Source organism: Lontra canadensis, unplaced genomic scaffold (assembly GCF_010015895.1).
Source record: "Lontra canadensis isolate GAN:19392208 unplaced genomic scaffold, GSC_riverotter_1.0 scaffold12, whole genome shotgun sequence".
NCBI lineage: Eukaryota > Metazoa > Chordata > Mammalia > Carnivora > Mustelidae > Lontra > Lontra canadensis.
Genome location: NW_022631006.1, coordinates 15,646,334 through 15,660,490, shown reverse-complemented (window position 1 = coordinate 15,660,490; position 14,157 = coordinate 15,646,334). Strand labels below are relative to the sequence as shown.

Below are 14,157 nucleotides of genomic sequence, written 5' to 3'. Positions count from 1 at the left end.
TAATATAATATAATATAATATAATATAATATAATATAATATAATATATTTTCAAAGCCTCTAAAGGTGAGTTATATACTTCATATAGCATGGCCCTTTGCCCAAATACTTTACTGTAAATCTTTTAAGAGAGCCCTATTCTTTTACATAACCACAGTACAGTTATCAATTCAGGTAACTTAGCATGGGCACAATATTTTAGTCTATCGTTTATATTCGGTTTTGTTGATTGACCTTGTAGCATTTATAGTGTTTTTCTCCCTCCAGGGCAGAACCCAGTCCACAGGCAAGTACTGCCTGTAATTGGGATGTCTCTTGAGCATCCTTTGATCTGGAACATTTCCATGGCCTTCCTTGGTTGATATTTTGGAATAATACAGACCGCCTCCCATGGCTTCATTTTTTAGTAGAGTGCTCCTCATTTTGGGTTTGCTTATGTTTTCTTGTGATCAGTTTCCGGCTGTGCATTTTAGACTGAAGTAGTGTATAAGTGATGTCATGTCTTTCTAGGGTATCATGTTTGAGAGCACACAGTGGTCAATTGCCCCTCACTGATGATGTTCATTTGGATCAACAGTCAAGAGATGGCCCAGTTTCTCTACTGTTTAATTATTATTCATTTTCCCCTCTTGCTACTAATAAGAAGTTTGTGGGGAGGGGCACCTGGGTGGCTCAGTGGGTTAAGCCTCTGCCTTCACCTCAGGTCATGGTCTTGGGGTCCTGGGATCGAGCCCTGCATCGGGCTCCCTGCTCAGCGGGGATCCTGCTTCCTCCTCACTCTCTGCCTGCCTCTCCACTTACTTGTGATCTCTGTCAAAAAAATAAAATCTTAAAGAAAAGAAAGTTTGTGGGGAAACACCTTAAGGTCAAACAAACACTGTACTCCCTCCTCATTAAGTTTCCCACTGGATTTACCACCCACTGATCATTTTTGCTTAATCCAGTCTTTACTATGGCAGTTGGAAAATGGTGTTTTTTTCCAATTAAGCATTTTCTCTACCTTGACAGTAGGCTGTTAGCATTCTGTCTGCAAAAGCCCTCCCTTCTCTCTTAATTCATTAGTTATTGGTATGAACTCATGAATTTTGTTTTTACCCCCAATGGTTTATAATTCCTTACTGTCCATAATTATTTTGGTGCTCACATTGTCCAGATTTGGTCAGTAGAAGCCCTTTCAAGATGGCAATGGCCTTGGACTTGTTGCTGCCATATTTTTGAGCACTTTCTTGCTTTCTGGTGTCACAGGATGTCCCAGGCTCATCTGATAACCTGCTTGCTACAGCTCAGGGTCCTAATTTTGAATAGCCTTTTTTTTTTTTTTAAAGATTTTATTTATTTATTTGAGAGGAAGAGAGAGAGAATGAGAGAGACAGAGCATGAGAGGAGAGAGGTCAGCAGGAGAAGCAGACTCCCTGCTGAGCAGGGAGCCCGATGTGGGACTCCATCCCGGGACTCCAGGATCGTGAGCTGAGCCGTAGGCAGTCGCTTAACCAACTGAGCCACCCAGGAGCCCCTTTGAATAGCTTTTTATATAGTTATGCTCCTAGGGCCTACTGGAGCTAGTTATCCCCTCCTAAAAGGGTCTCAGACAACTCTGTTATTTGATTTTGTATGTGTCCTTTTTTTAGCTTTCCAGTTTTCTTTTTTCCTGGCTGTCAGGCAGTTTTAAGTGCTTCAGAAGGTCCCTCCAGCTTCAGCTCATCTAAGCTGCTGCTGCTCATTCTTTATTGACTGGAAAATGAGATAGCCAAACTTGTTCAATTCTGTGTAAAGTAAAGTGAATGGGCTACAAGTCAGGGCCCCCAGCATAGTTATATGAGCAAAGTGTATGCCTTTGAGTGCATGAACTTAATTTTGTTATTTGGTGGTTTTTACTCCAGTTCTCAGCTGTGCTCTTGATAGTTGAAGTTGTGGATGGGGACTTGGATAAATAAATGGTTCTTCTTCTTCTTTTTTTTTTTTTTAAAGATTTTATTTATTTATTTGACAGACGGAGATCACAAGTAGGCAGAGCAGCAGGCGCAGAGAGGTGGAAGCAGGCTCCCTGCTGAGCAGAGAGCCAGATGCTGGGCTCAGTCCCAGGACCGGGATCATGACCTGAGCCAAAGGCAAAGGCTTTAACCCACTGAGCCACCCAGGCGCCCCTAAATGGTTATTCTTCTAAACGGTTTATAAAGAAGAAGGATATTTGGTCCCCTTTGAGTGATAGGATTTCAGGTCAGATTTTCTTTCCAAACCCAACCCCACTCTTAAACTAGGGATTTCAAAAAATCTGCTAAAAGATGTTGAAGTACTGCTCCCAGCCCTGACTGCACATGGAAATTACTTGGGGAGTTTTTAAATGTTCTGATGGCTAAGTCTAACCCCCACAGATTTTAATTAATTAGTTTGGGGGGTGTGAAATGATGATTGGGAGTTTCAAAATTTCCTCTGATAATTCTCATGTACAAGCAGGATTGAGAATCACCACTGTAAAGAATTTAAAAAAAAAGAAAAGAAAAAGAAAGCCTATAGGCTAAATTGTTCAATGGTCAGTGATAATGTATTTCTTTATAGATAAGCAAATGGAAGGTGTAATGGCTTGTCCATATAATGACATTCTGTTTTTCATATTTTTTTTTTTAAGATTTTATTATTTGTCGGAGAGATAGAGAGAGTGAGCACACGCAGGCAGAAGGAGAAGCAGTCTTCCTGCTGAGCAGGGAGCCCAGTGCGGGACTCCACGCGGGGCTCTTTGTGGGGTGAAGGCAGATGTTTAACAACTGAGCCACCCAGGCGCCCCCTGTTTTTCATTCTACACAAACCCGTTACTTCAGGCCAGAGCTTCTAAGACCTACAGGTTTCGTGTGTCAGAATCTCTATTTTTGTTTGAGATTTTGTTGGAGTGTAGAGTCCTGGGCCTCACTCAGACCTGCTGCAATGGGCTCTGGGGGTGGTGGGCCCCAGGAACCTGCATTTCCCACAAGCCTCCCAAATGCTGCTTCTCAACATGAAAGTTTCAAAACTGCTATTCTGAATAGATTATTTTCTGGTAATGAAGGAGAACCAAGTTCTTCGTTATATGCGGTTTGTGGAAATAACGTATGAAGGACAAGCTATGGCTAAATGCCAATGTTAATTTTCAATACATCTGTAAAGCAGACCTTAGTATATCTTTTGTAGGATTTTAGCTCAAATAAAACTTCATGCCTTTATAGTGATTATATGGAAACATTTACTTTCCTTCTAGCAAAGATGTATGGAATTCATGTGTACTTGTGAAATTTAAGCACATCAATGCCAATGGATTGAGATTACTCTGGTAAAATTTCTCCCTCGGCTAAAAAAAAAAAGTAGTTCTGGTTAACTATAGAAAAACAGACCCAGCCTTAGTAATTCGGTGGATCATGGCTGTGGCCCATTTCATACATTATCCTGCAGTCATGTGCTCTGTTTCCATGGTCGTTAGGAGAGCCAGGCTCAGGGGCCTGTGCCAATAAAGAACCACCCAATATTCCCTTGCAAAGGAGCACTGGCCATTTATAGCACGGTTCTGCCTTAGGGTTAATTACACTTCTAACCATCTGAGAGTGGGAATAAAGACAAGCCACCTCCTTAACTCCTTCTGCTGTCCATGATTGCCACCCACCAACGAGGGCATGGACCTCCTTACGGAAGCCAGGACCTTTGGACTGTCACAAAGCTGGGATTGTCTGAAGAGGCTAAAGTTTGCACCTTAATGAAATGTTTTGGCACTCTTAAATCAGGTTGAAATCGCTCGATAGAGTTTATAAATAATAATAATAAAAAGACTGAAAAGGATAAACTACAGAAATATATAAACAAACAAAAAGGTATTACATAAATTAAAAAAACTAAATGAGCCATCTGAATTAAAAAAAACTAAATGAGCATCTGAATTATCACGGTGGGTTGGAGCAGTGCTGCCAAGGGTCAGGTTGACATAGGATTTTTTTGAGGGGGGGAAAAAATCCACCCTGTCCCCTACACTGTTCAGTAAACCCTTCACTGAATCAGATGCCTCTGTCCTCCAGAATGCTAGCGAATATTCTCACCACCCTTTATTTCACCTTAAATTGGCATTCTGCTGGTTTCCTTTATGGATTTTGGGAGTCCACCAGTATTTGGGAAGGGTTCTCCCTTACCAGCTCTGCACACTGTTTTTACAGGTTTGGGGGACTCTGAGCACCTTTTTGCAAAATAAAACCGAAGTATCAGACTTTGCAAGTAGACAGCCAAGGATCAGGGAGAGAGCAACTGAGAACCACCACCTCCTTTTTTTTTAGGAATAACAGACACATCGGGGTTAGTGCGGTTCATTCCGGTGTTTCTGATTCCCCCATCCCTCCTGCCCAGAAGGATCACGTCAGCTCTTTACGGGGAGACCACATCAGGCAAGAGAATGGTTAGTTGTTTTATTAGGACACTGCTTGGGAGCGTTTAAGACCTTGGAGAAGGTGTGGATTAGTGCAAACGTGAAGTAGGTAGTGCACGGTTCAGTGTCTGGGTAAGGGAGGTCAGGGGACAACTTTCGAGGTTGGAGAAATACTGGAAAAAACACCAGTGTGGATGCTTTCCTTCTTTGTAGTATGAAATGCTTCATGTAACACCACCCATGAGTTCACCAGATGTCCTCAAGACGAGTCCTGTGGCGGATGCTGCCGGCTGGGTAGACGTCGATAAAGAAACTCTTCAACACAAGAAATACCCCAATGTCTTCGGCATCGGGGACTGCACCAACCTTCCCACGTCAAAGACTGCAGCCGCAGTGGGTAAGAGAATGAGCTAGGTTTCTTACTCTCTCAGAATGATGTCACCCTGAAGTCACTTGTCATCACAAAAACCAAAGCTTGGCACAAATGGCATTTCATTAATAATGAACCTTCCATGGCCTAGAAATGACTTCAGCCTCCCTGACACAGAAACAGGTTGTCTGTGAACTTAGCATCCTATGAGGAAGAAAGAGCCACCTGACCTCATCTGCCTTTGTTTGGGTCCGAGAAGTGGTTTGCCGGGCAGGGGGCATTTGGGAGAGGGTACCATTTTTCCAGATCTCTGGAATTCCATTACTTCTCATCCCGCCACACTCCTCTGCTTGGCCTCTTTTTTGCCTGTGACACAAGGCAGGTTGGCTATTTTTCTTTAGCTTGAAACATTGTAAAGCTGGGGAATTGTTTGTTTCCACAGAAAACACATGCAAGTCAATGAAAGCTTGCAGACCAGAAAATTGTTCTCGTAGGACAAATACAGTGGAGCGTGCCATCATTGGTGCACGATTAAGGCCTCAGCCTGGAAAACTAAATTCTTTCCCTCCATGTTCTGCGCTAGCAGTGATGAGGAGAATTGGCTTTTAGATGCTGTCCTCTCTAGACAAGAACTGTCTTCTCCGGGTGCTGTAAAACACAGACATTCCCGCAGCTGGGATGAGAGTATTTTGTGTGAATTGCACACCCGTGGAACAGATTGGCTGTTACTTTCACTACTGCAACCCACGAAGGGCTTTCTGGGAAACCCGCTCAATGTCTTTATCATTATTAATAATCATTGCCCCCCCAACTTTTGATTTCAAAAATCTCAAACCGTGAAAAATTGGGAAGTACAATGAATATTCCGATAGCCTTTAGATATTAACCAACAGTCATCTTTTGTAACATTGTCTTGATTACTCTATGTACATTTTTTTGGCGAGTCATCTGAAAGTGGGTTTTGATGTAGTAATACCTCACCCTCAAGTACATCAACCTATATCTCTTTAAGAACAAGGACTTTCTCTTCTATATCCATAAGACCATCTGCTGCCCATGGACCCTGCCGATCCGGACTAAAACTAAGACTCAAAAAACAATGAGTTTATTAAATTCATTGTTGCCCCTGTTGTTAAGATATAGGCGGGAGGTATAAGCAACTGCAAAATAAAAAGGGGGCTACTTAACTTACTGTTTCTAATAAAAGGAAGCGGGGGGCTCTGCATAACCTTAGGAGGGAAATACTGTTTCTGGGTAAATCACACTGGAGTCATTAAAACAGTCTATCAGCCGTTAAAAGCGGAGGTATAGAACTGGCTAAAAAGTCAAAGATTTGACTAGTCTCCAAAGAAAAGGGGGGAATGTAAGGACCTAATTAGCAAGAGGCTTTCATTAAAGTTAAACTGTTCCTGCTCCCCTTCCCCCAGGGGATTCACTTAAAAACAAGTCCTGGAAACCAGCTCCAGGTAACAAAGCCCAGATACAAGAGTGGGTCAGGCCAGGTGGAGACATCGGATCAGTGGGGGGGATGCATACTGCCTCCCTGGTTACCAAGGAGTAGGGGCCCCGCCCTTTGGGAGCCTTTTGGGCGCCAATCCCAACCAAGGTGATAGGCTGGGTCAAATGTCTACTCTGGTAAATTGTAACTCAATTGGTCATCTGTGCCTGGCCAGGCCCGACTGCATGGCCTTTGCCCTTAAAAGCTAGACTGTGAAACAGAGAAGGGTCGCCCTCTCTTGTAAGAGGTGTGTCCCTGAACGTTCGGTTAGATTCTTGATGCTTGGCGCGAAATAAAGCTTTGCTTGACCTTCCCTTTAAAAAAAAAAAAAAGAACAAGGACTTTCTCTTCTATATCCATAAGACCATGATCATGTCGAAGGAATCGAACACTGTATTGTCTCATATGTAATCATCTCATATCCAGTTCATATTTCTCCAGTTTTCATAAAAATGGCCTTTATTACCCCCATGTCACCCCCCCTTAAATCCATGAGCCAGTTAAGGGCTATACACTGCATTGGATGTCCTGTCTTTTTGGTTTCCTTTAATCTAGAATAGACATTCTGACTTTTTTTTTCACTTTTATGACACTGGCTTTTTGAAGAGTCGAGATTGGTTGTCTTGTAGAACATCCCATAATTTAGAATTGTCTGGTGGTCTTCTTAAAATTAGGTTCAGGTGATCCATTTTGGCAAGACCTTCCACACGTGAGACTGTGTTCCTCCCGCTGCCTCCCCTTAGGGGCCCGCCATGTTAGCTTGTCTTATCCTTGGTGAAGCTAGATTTTATCACTGAGTGAAGGGGTGCTTGTCAGTTCTCTCTACTATAAAGATATCTTTTCTCTTTGTGATTTACAGGCAGGCTGTGTGACGATACTCTCAATTTACATTTCTCTTAATGTAACCTGCTGAATTTATGTGTGGAGAATGCCTGTGGGTACACGTGGGGCACAGATTATCCAGTGTGTGGCCTACTTCAGACACATTCCATTCACTGTTCTGAAGAGATAATATTAAGTACGATTACACAAAAAGTTATGAGTGGAAAATTTGCTGCTTCTGTGTTCCCCCTAACCACTTAGAGAGTGTCCCCATTGTTTTTACATCTGTTTTTTTTTTTTCCAGTCTGTATGCTTTTGTATGGTTGCTCCCGAATTCATTTAATGAGTCTACTCTTTAATTTATATTTATGTTGTTTCTAGGCAATTTGCATTTCAAACAGCGTTAATTTTTTCCTTCATTCATGTTAAATGCATATATATATATATATATATATATATATATATATATGTCACTTCACATTTTAGTGATGAAATGACTGCAGTCCCAGTGTTCCCTAAGTGGATCTACATAGCTCAGTAGATTCCCTTCCCCGGGTGTCCTGAGTAGCCCTAGCAAGGCTTTCACTTGTTCCATAACCCATCCTTGGCTTACTTGCCACCCAGCCAGGTGTCAAACCTCATTCCAGACCACTGTGCTACTCTGAGTAAGACCCCATGTTGCCACATTGAATCTAGCTTCCCCGTTGCTCAGGCCTCTTTCTCTGAAGATTGTCCCTTCATTACCCACACCACAGTGTAGGTATTTAACACAGTGTGGGTATTTATCACAGTGTGATATTTAACAAAAGTTAACAGAAGGTTTGGGAATAACAGAAGGGGATTATAATAGGGAAAACCTACAACTCACATACACTTTCATGCACACACACCTTAAACCTGGATACCAGACACTTCACAGTGTGACTGCTTCCTGGGTCCCAGCCTCTCTGCAGGTGGTACCTTGCTGGGCCCTGTTTCTCCTCATCTGGTGGCCTGGATGCCCTGGTGCAGAGGCCTCCTTGGGTCCTCTCAGTAAAGATTCCAAACTCTTTGTGGCCTTCAAAAGGGAACAGAGTTTTCCAAAATGGAAATAGGATCTTTAGATATGTTAAAACAATGAGGACAGCCAGTTTATATATTAGAGAGAGAAGGAGAGAGAGAGAGAGAGAGTGCAAGCAGGGGGAGGGGCAGAGGGAGAGAGAGAGAACGTCAAGCAAATGCCTCACTGAGCACAGAGCATGACACGGGGCTCCATCTCATGACCTTGAGATCATCACCTGAGCTGAAATCAAGAGTCAGATGCTTGGGGCACATGGGTGGCTCAGTTGCTAAGCATCTGCCTTTGGCTCAGGTCATGATCGCAGGGTCCTGGGATCAAGCCCCACATTGGGCTCCCTGCTCCGTGGAGAGCCTGTTTATCCCTCTTCCTCTGCCTGCCCACCCCCCACCATGCTCGCTATCGCTCTCAAATAAATAAATAAAATCTTAAAAAAAAAAAAGATTCAGATGCTTAACCGATTGATCCACCCAGACACCCTAGCCAGTTTATATTTTTAAGCAGAATTATTTACTCCTCATTTTTTTGAACTTTCACATTTTGGAAAAACATTTATTTCTCTTTTGATTTGGGCATCAGCAAACTATACTCTGCTGGACAGGTGCAACGTGCTGCCTGCTTTTGTAGGAATGATTTCTGCCATTTAACATTTATAATCAGTTTGATGATAGGGAGCACTGAGGGTCAGAAAAAGAATTCCATTCTTCTCACTAGTAGACCTGTATTACAAAAAATTATTTTTATATTTTGGATTTTGTTAATAATTTTTTGTCTTGTTTTCTCTCTTATTATATAATATCTTTAATATTTGCCTCTTCTCCTCTGGGCCCACAAGTGTAAAGTTTTTCTTTATTGTATTTTTTTAGAGAAGGAGTGGGGGACAGAGGGAGAGGGAGAGAGAAAATCTTAAGCAGGCTCCATGCCCAGCATGGAGCCAATGAGGGGGGCTCCATCTCATGACCCTGAGATCATGACCTGAGCCAAAATCAAGAGTTGGACACTTAACCGACTGAGCCACACAGGCACCCTTATAAAATTCTCCTTTACAGAAAAAGTTTGTTGACTCCTGGCTTTGGGGATTGCAAAACAACTGCTTTAATGAACATTTTACAGCATAAACATAACCCATCTTTCCTCAAAAGTAAATCTAGTTTTCTAACTCTAGAGACACAAACTACCTTATATTTTTAAGAGGGCAGTTTGATTATTCAACATTGAACACAGACTGGGATTAGAGGATATTAGAGGTGTAAAAATGCTATTGTGTTTATACTTTAAAAGTTCCTCATTTTTGGGTGCCTGGGTGGCTCAGTTGGTTAAGCCACTGCCTTCAGCTTGGGTCATGATCCCAGAGTCCTCGGATTGAGTCCCATATACGGCTTCCCCACTTGGCGGGGAGCCTGCTTCTTTCTCCCTCTCCCTCTACCTGCCGCTCCCCCTGCTTGTGCTCTCTCACTCTCACTGTCAAATAAATAAAATCTTTTACTTTTTATTTTTTTAAAAGATTTTATTTATTTATTTATTTATTTGACAGACAGAGATCACAAGAGAGGCAGGCAGAGAGAGGGGAGGGGGGAAGCAAGCTCCCTGCTGAGCAGAGAGCCCGATGCGGGGCTCGATCCCAGGACTCTGAGATCATGACCTGAGCCGAAGGCAGAGGCTTAAACCACTGAGCCACCCTGGTGCCCCAATAAATAAAATCTTTAAAAAAATAATAAAATTTCCTCATTTTTCAGAGATATACACAGAAATATTTATGGGTGAATTGATGTGATTGTTTGCTCTGAAAATACTCCAGAAAAAAACAGTAGCATCTGATAGGATAGATGGAACAAGAATGGTAGAGTTTGAATATTTTCATAATAGAAAAGGCAGTCTCCCACTCTTGCCATCAAAAACCAAGAACATCCGTCTACCTGTCTGACTGTCTACATCTGGTCCAGCCTCTGCCAGGGCATTCCAGGACAAAGGAAAACTCACTGTTTGGCCCAACTGAATATCACCTGAGGCCATCTGAACAAGGACAGAGGGACATCCGAATAGGCTAGGGGATTCTGGACACAGAGGCCAAGTTCACAACCATTGACCCCTAGGAAAAGGAACTGGGTTTGGGGTAGGGCCATTGTTACAGTTCTCTTGTTCAGATAGGACTGGCTCTTGAGTTTTCAAACTTACAGAGGCATCTGTGTGGGCCTTTGATGAATTAAAGAACCCCTTCTGGTAGCCAGAACTTTGAGTGGTAACGTGAGCCATGTTCCAGTTAAAAATCTAGAGGGATAGAGAATAGAGGCTTCTTAACTTGTTGGTATTTGTCTGCAACTTAGTTTTCTTAGAAAACCTAGATGCTTAAATTTTTCTGACTTTTCCATTTCTCTCCTAGCTGCCCAGTCAGGAATACTTGACAGAACAATTTCTCTGATTATGAAGAATCAAAAACCAATGAAAAAGGTTTGTATGCCTTATAAGAAGCCCTAGCTCAATTAACACCTCTTCTGTGTGAAAGGAGTGTTTTCCCACAATTCTGCCACTTTCTTAATTGGTTTCTTTCATATGGGCACTTTAATTTTTGCCTTTAGTATGTATTTTTGTTAGGTAATTTACATTTTTCACTGTACAAAAAATGAAAATATACAAAAAAGGAAGAAAATTGCCACTCTCTAGAGTAAATAATAAATTCTCAAGTATTTCTGTCATCCCATAAAAAAAGTCACTTTCCAACTTGGTCTCACATGCAAATTTAGTACGATGGCTACACCTCGTGTCCACTGGTGACTGGCTACAACCGTGTGATTCTTGCGGAGTTCGACTACAATGCTCAGCCGCTGGAAACCTTCCCCTTTGACCAGAGCAGAGAGCGACTTACCATGTACCTCATGAAGGCCGACCTGATGCCTTTCCTGTATTGGAATTTGATGCTGAGGTAAGGTCATCCTCTAGGGTAGAGACATACCTCACAGACTTGGGCAGGGTGGTTGTTTCAAGGAGGACTTCAAGCTGTGGGAGCCATCAGGACCCAGAGCAGAACTGGAAGATGGCATCTGCTTTGTTGTGTTTTCTCCTGGATGAGTGATGGCGGCCTAGGGTCTGTTCATCTCAGACATAGTTGGTGGGAAAGAGGCCGCTCCGGGTGAGGGAAAGGAATCATTGCACATTTGCCAGCCACAGGGGGAGGCAGCCTCTTCCCTTCTTCATTAGTGGCAGTGACCAAATCTTCTGTTTTCCATGCCCTGTCTCTCTCTTGGTGCTAGATTAATAGTAATAGTAATAATAGTAGTAGTAGAGTAGCAGTAGTAGTAGTAAATCACTTCCATGTGTCAAATACTTTTTCATCTGCCACCTTTGGTTTTTATTGTATTCTAGGAAAAAGAAAACCTAGTGATTAAGAGCATAGCTTTGGAGTCAGACTTGTGTCTGAGTCCTGCTTCTTCCATTCACTAGCTGAGTGTCCTAGGCCAAGTTGCTTAAACACCCTGTTTAAGTTTCTTTATGTTTTCTTTTTTATGTTTAAGTTTCTTATCTACAAAATGAAAGGAACATTGCCACCTCACAGGATGAGGATTAATGAGATGACACATAGACAGCTACATAGTAGGCATTCAATAAATAAATAGAATAATAAAAATTAATAGTTCTTCTTTGTCGCAAAAGTGACAATCTCATTTCACTTGTCCAAACCCTTAAGAGATGGTTAAATCAGGATATGTACACCAGTGGTTTTCAACCAGGGGTGATTTTGCCCCTGAGGGGACATTTGGCAATATTGGGAGAGGTATTTGATTGTCACAACTGGAGGGGATGCTTAGGAGCGTCTAGTGAGCAGAGGCCAGAGATGTTGCTAATCATCCTAAAATGCACAAGACAGACCCATAGCAAAGAAATATCTGGTCCAAAATGTCAGCAGGGCCAAGGTTGAGAAACCCTGACCTATACTTAATTTACGAGCAAACGAGCGTAGAGGGGATTGCAGTTCGCCTGCAGCAAAAACTTCATACCAGTTTGCTGAATTGAGTCTGTGTGTCCTGGCTCTGCGTTAAAGCCAGGATCCAGAGTAGGTTGTCCCCTTCTGGTCATGGGATCTTTCTACTTCACTAGACAAATGTTGCTCTCCGTGCGGAGAAGTGCGCTTCCTTCCGGAGCAAGCGCCTCCCTTTCAACTTCCTGCTGCTGAAGTCTCCCTCATCTTTTCTGATGCAAATAATCTTCTCGGTCATTTCTTCCAGGGGTTACTGGGGAGGACCAGCTTTTCTGAGGAAGGTGTTCCATCTGGGTATGAGTTAAGGATGGCTCAACCCTCGCTCTCCTTGGATGGCTTCTGAACCCAAATCACAGTCGCTGATTGACCAAGAGCAGCAGGAAGAACTTAAAACCTAACCCTGTGCAAAGACTTAATTGCTGGATCATGGTGACCAAATGCCTCCCTTTTTAGTGCCTCTGAATAGCCACCATGTGGTCTGCCCTAGATGAGTTTGATGCTTTGGAAATATTCAGATGAGAGGATAGATTTCTATTTTTTAAATAAAAGCTTGCCATTGATTGAGATTCCGTGAAACAGTTTTATATTGACTGGTGGGATGAAAAGTTATAGCCGTTGGGAGCCAGAGTTGGTGACAGAAGCTTACCTGTTGCCTACTTATAAGTGTCCCACGGACAGCTGGTGCAATTTCCCCAGAGCCTGTTTGGATTCACAGAAAAATCACTGCAGGGAAAATACTATTTCAAATGGTGTGTGTGAGACAGCCCTGAACACGTGATGCATAGACCTCCTCTTCAGGGGCCTGGTGGCTGCTGCCTGTTACAACCATTCGGAGTTCAAACCTGAACGGTTACCTAGTTTAGGTAACAATGTTACTTACCTAGGATTGCTAAGTCTTTCTGATTTCCCGGAGTTCTGCTGATGACTGGAGAAACTGCTCAGGCACTCAGTCATTCATTCAACAAATATTTACAAAGCACGCTCTACCTGCCATGCATGATTTTGGCCCGGGAGACACAGCGGTGAACAGAGGGTGCTCTGCCCAGACTTCTGAGGTTTATGGGATAGTTTCCTCCTCTTTTCCTGGGATGTGGGAGGGCTTGCTGGATGAGACCTTGGTTGGTTCGGAAAGCAGACTTTCTTCATGGCCCCCGTTCCAGGAGGGTACAGGGCACCACTCCAGCAGTGGACCCCTGGTTATAGGAGTGGAAGAAAGATGTTTTCTGTGGTAGCCACATATCTGGCTTGTCTGCAGTATTCCTCTCTAACATCTGTTATCCTAGCAGAGCTATTAACAGTGCCCCCTTTTATTCCAAAATGTCCAGTTTGGACAATATATTGACCATTCTCACAGGTGCGCTCACTGCCTCCCACCCCACCTCAGGCCTGGAAAGGGAGAGCAAAGAAGCTCATCACCTCCTACACATTCACACAGTGCTTGTGAAGCAGGCGGGGGCAGGATTATTCTGCCCTTTACTTTGACTCCCTCCTGAGGTGGCTGCAGGCTGGTTCCTGGTGGGCTGCCCATTCCTGTGAAATCAGGGAGAGCTGGGTGCTGGTCACCTCCCATGACCTTCCTCTGCAAGATCCAAGAGGGCCTGGAAAGAACCAGCCATTACTTTCTCCCTGGATGTGGACAAAAGTGCTGGTAAAGACAGTTTCTGCATTTTTAGGGATGGGCTGGGATTCTTGGAATGGCTGAGGACGCCATTGGCTTGAGGTCAAGTCAATTTGAAACCCTTTGCAGGGTGAACCAGAGAGCCTCCTGGGTCCACTTATGATCATGCATTCTGAATGAAGCTCCAAGCGTCAGGGAATTGCTTCTGGATTTGCATGATGCCGGGCAGAATTTATTGCCAACGCTGGAGGGGGCGGTAACCGCTGTTGGCCAGAATTCCAGAAAAGCTTGGTTTTTGAAACCTTATCTCCTTAACCACAAATGTAGGGTTGGCCAAGGGAGAGACCTTCCCTTGGGACTGCCTCCAGTTACTGGATCAGGTAGTGGAAGAGGGGGTAAGACCAGGATAGAGGTGAGGGTGGGTAGTTTCTCCAGTGGTGGGGTC

General features: G+C 43.4%; 1 protein-coding gene across 2 annotated transcripts in view; it reads left to right on the top strand.

The window, feature by feature from the left end:
- Positions 1–12,674, top strand: part of SQOR (sulfide quinone oxidoreductase) — a 50,314-nt gene extending 37,640 nt beyond the window's left edge. For both annotated transcript variants that reach the window (XM_032856588.1, XM_032856589.1), the window contains exons 7-10: positions 4,588–4,771; positions 10,502–10,569; positions 10,863–11,041; positions 12,342–12,674. In XM_032856588.1, the coding sequence (XP_032712479.1) occupies positions 4,588–4,771; positions 10,502–10,569; positions 10,863–11,041; positions 12,342–12,399 (489 nt within the window). In that variant the 3' untranslated portion in view covers positions 12,400–12,674. The remainder of the gene's footprint in view (positions 1–4,587; positions 4,772–10,501; positions 10,570–10,862; positions 11,042–12,341) is intronic.
- The last annotated feature ends 1,483 nt before the right edge of the window (positions 12,675–14,157 follow it).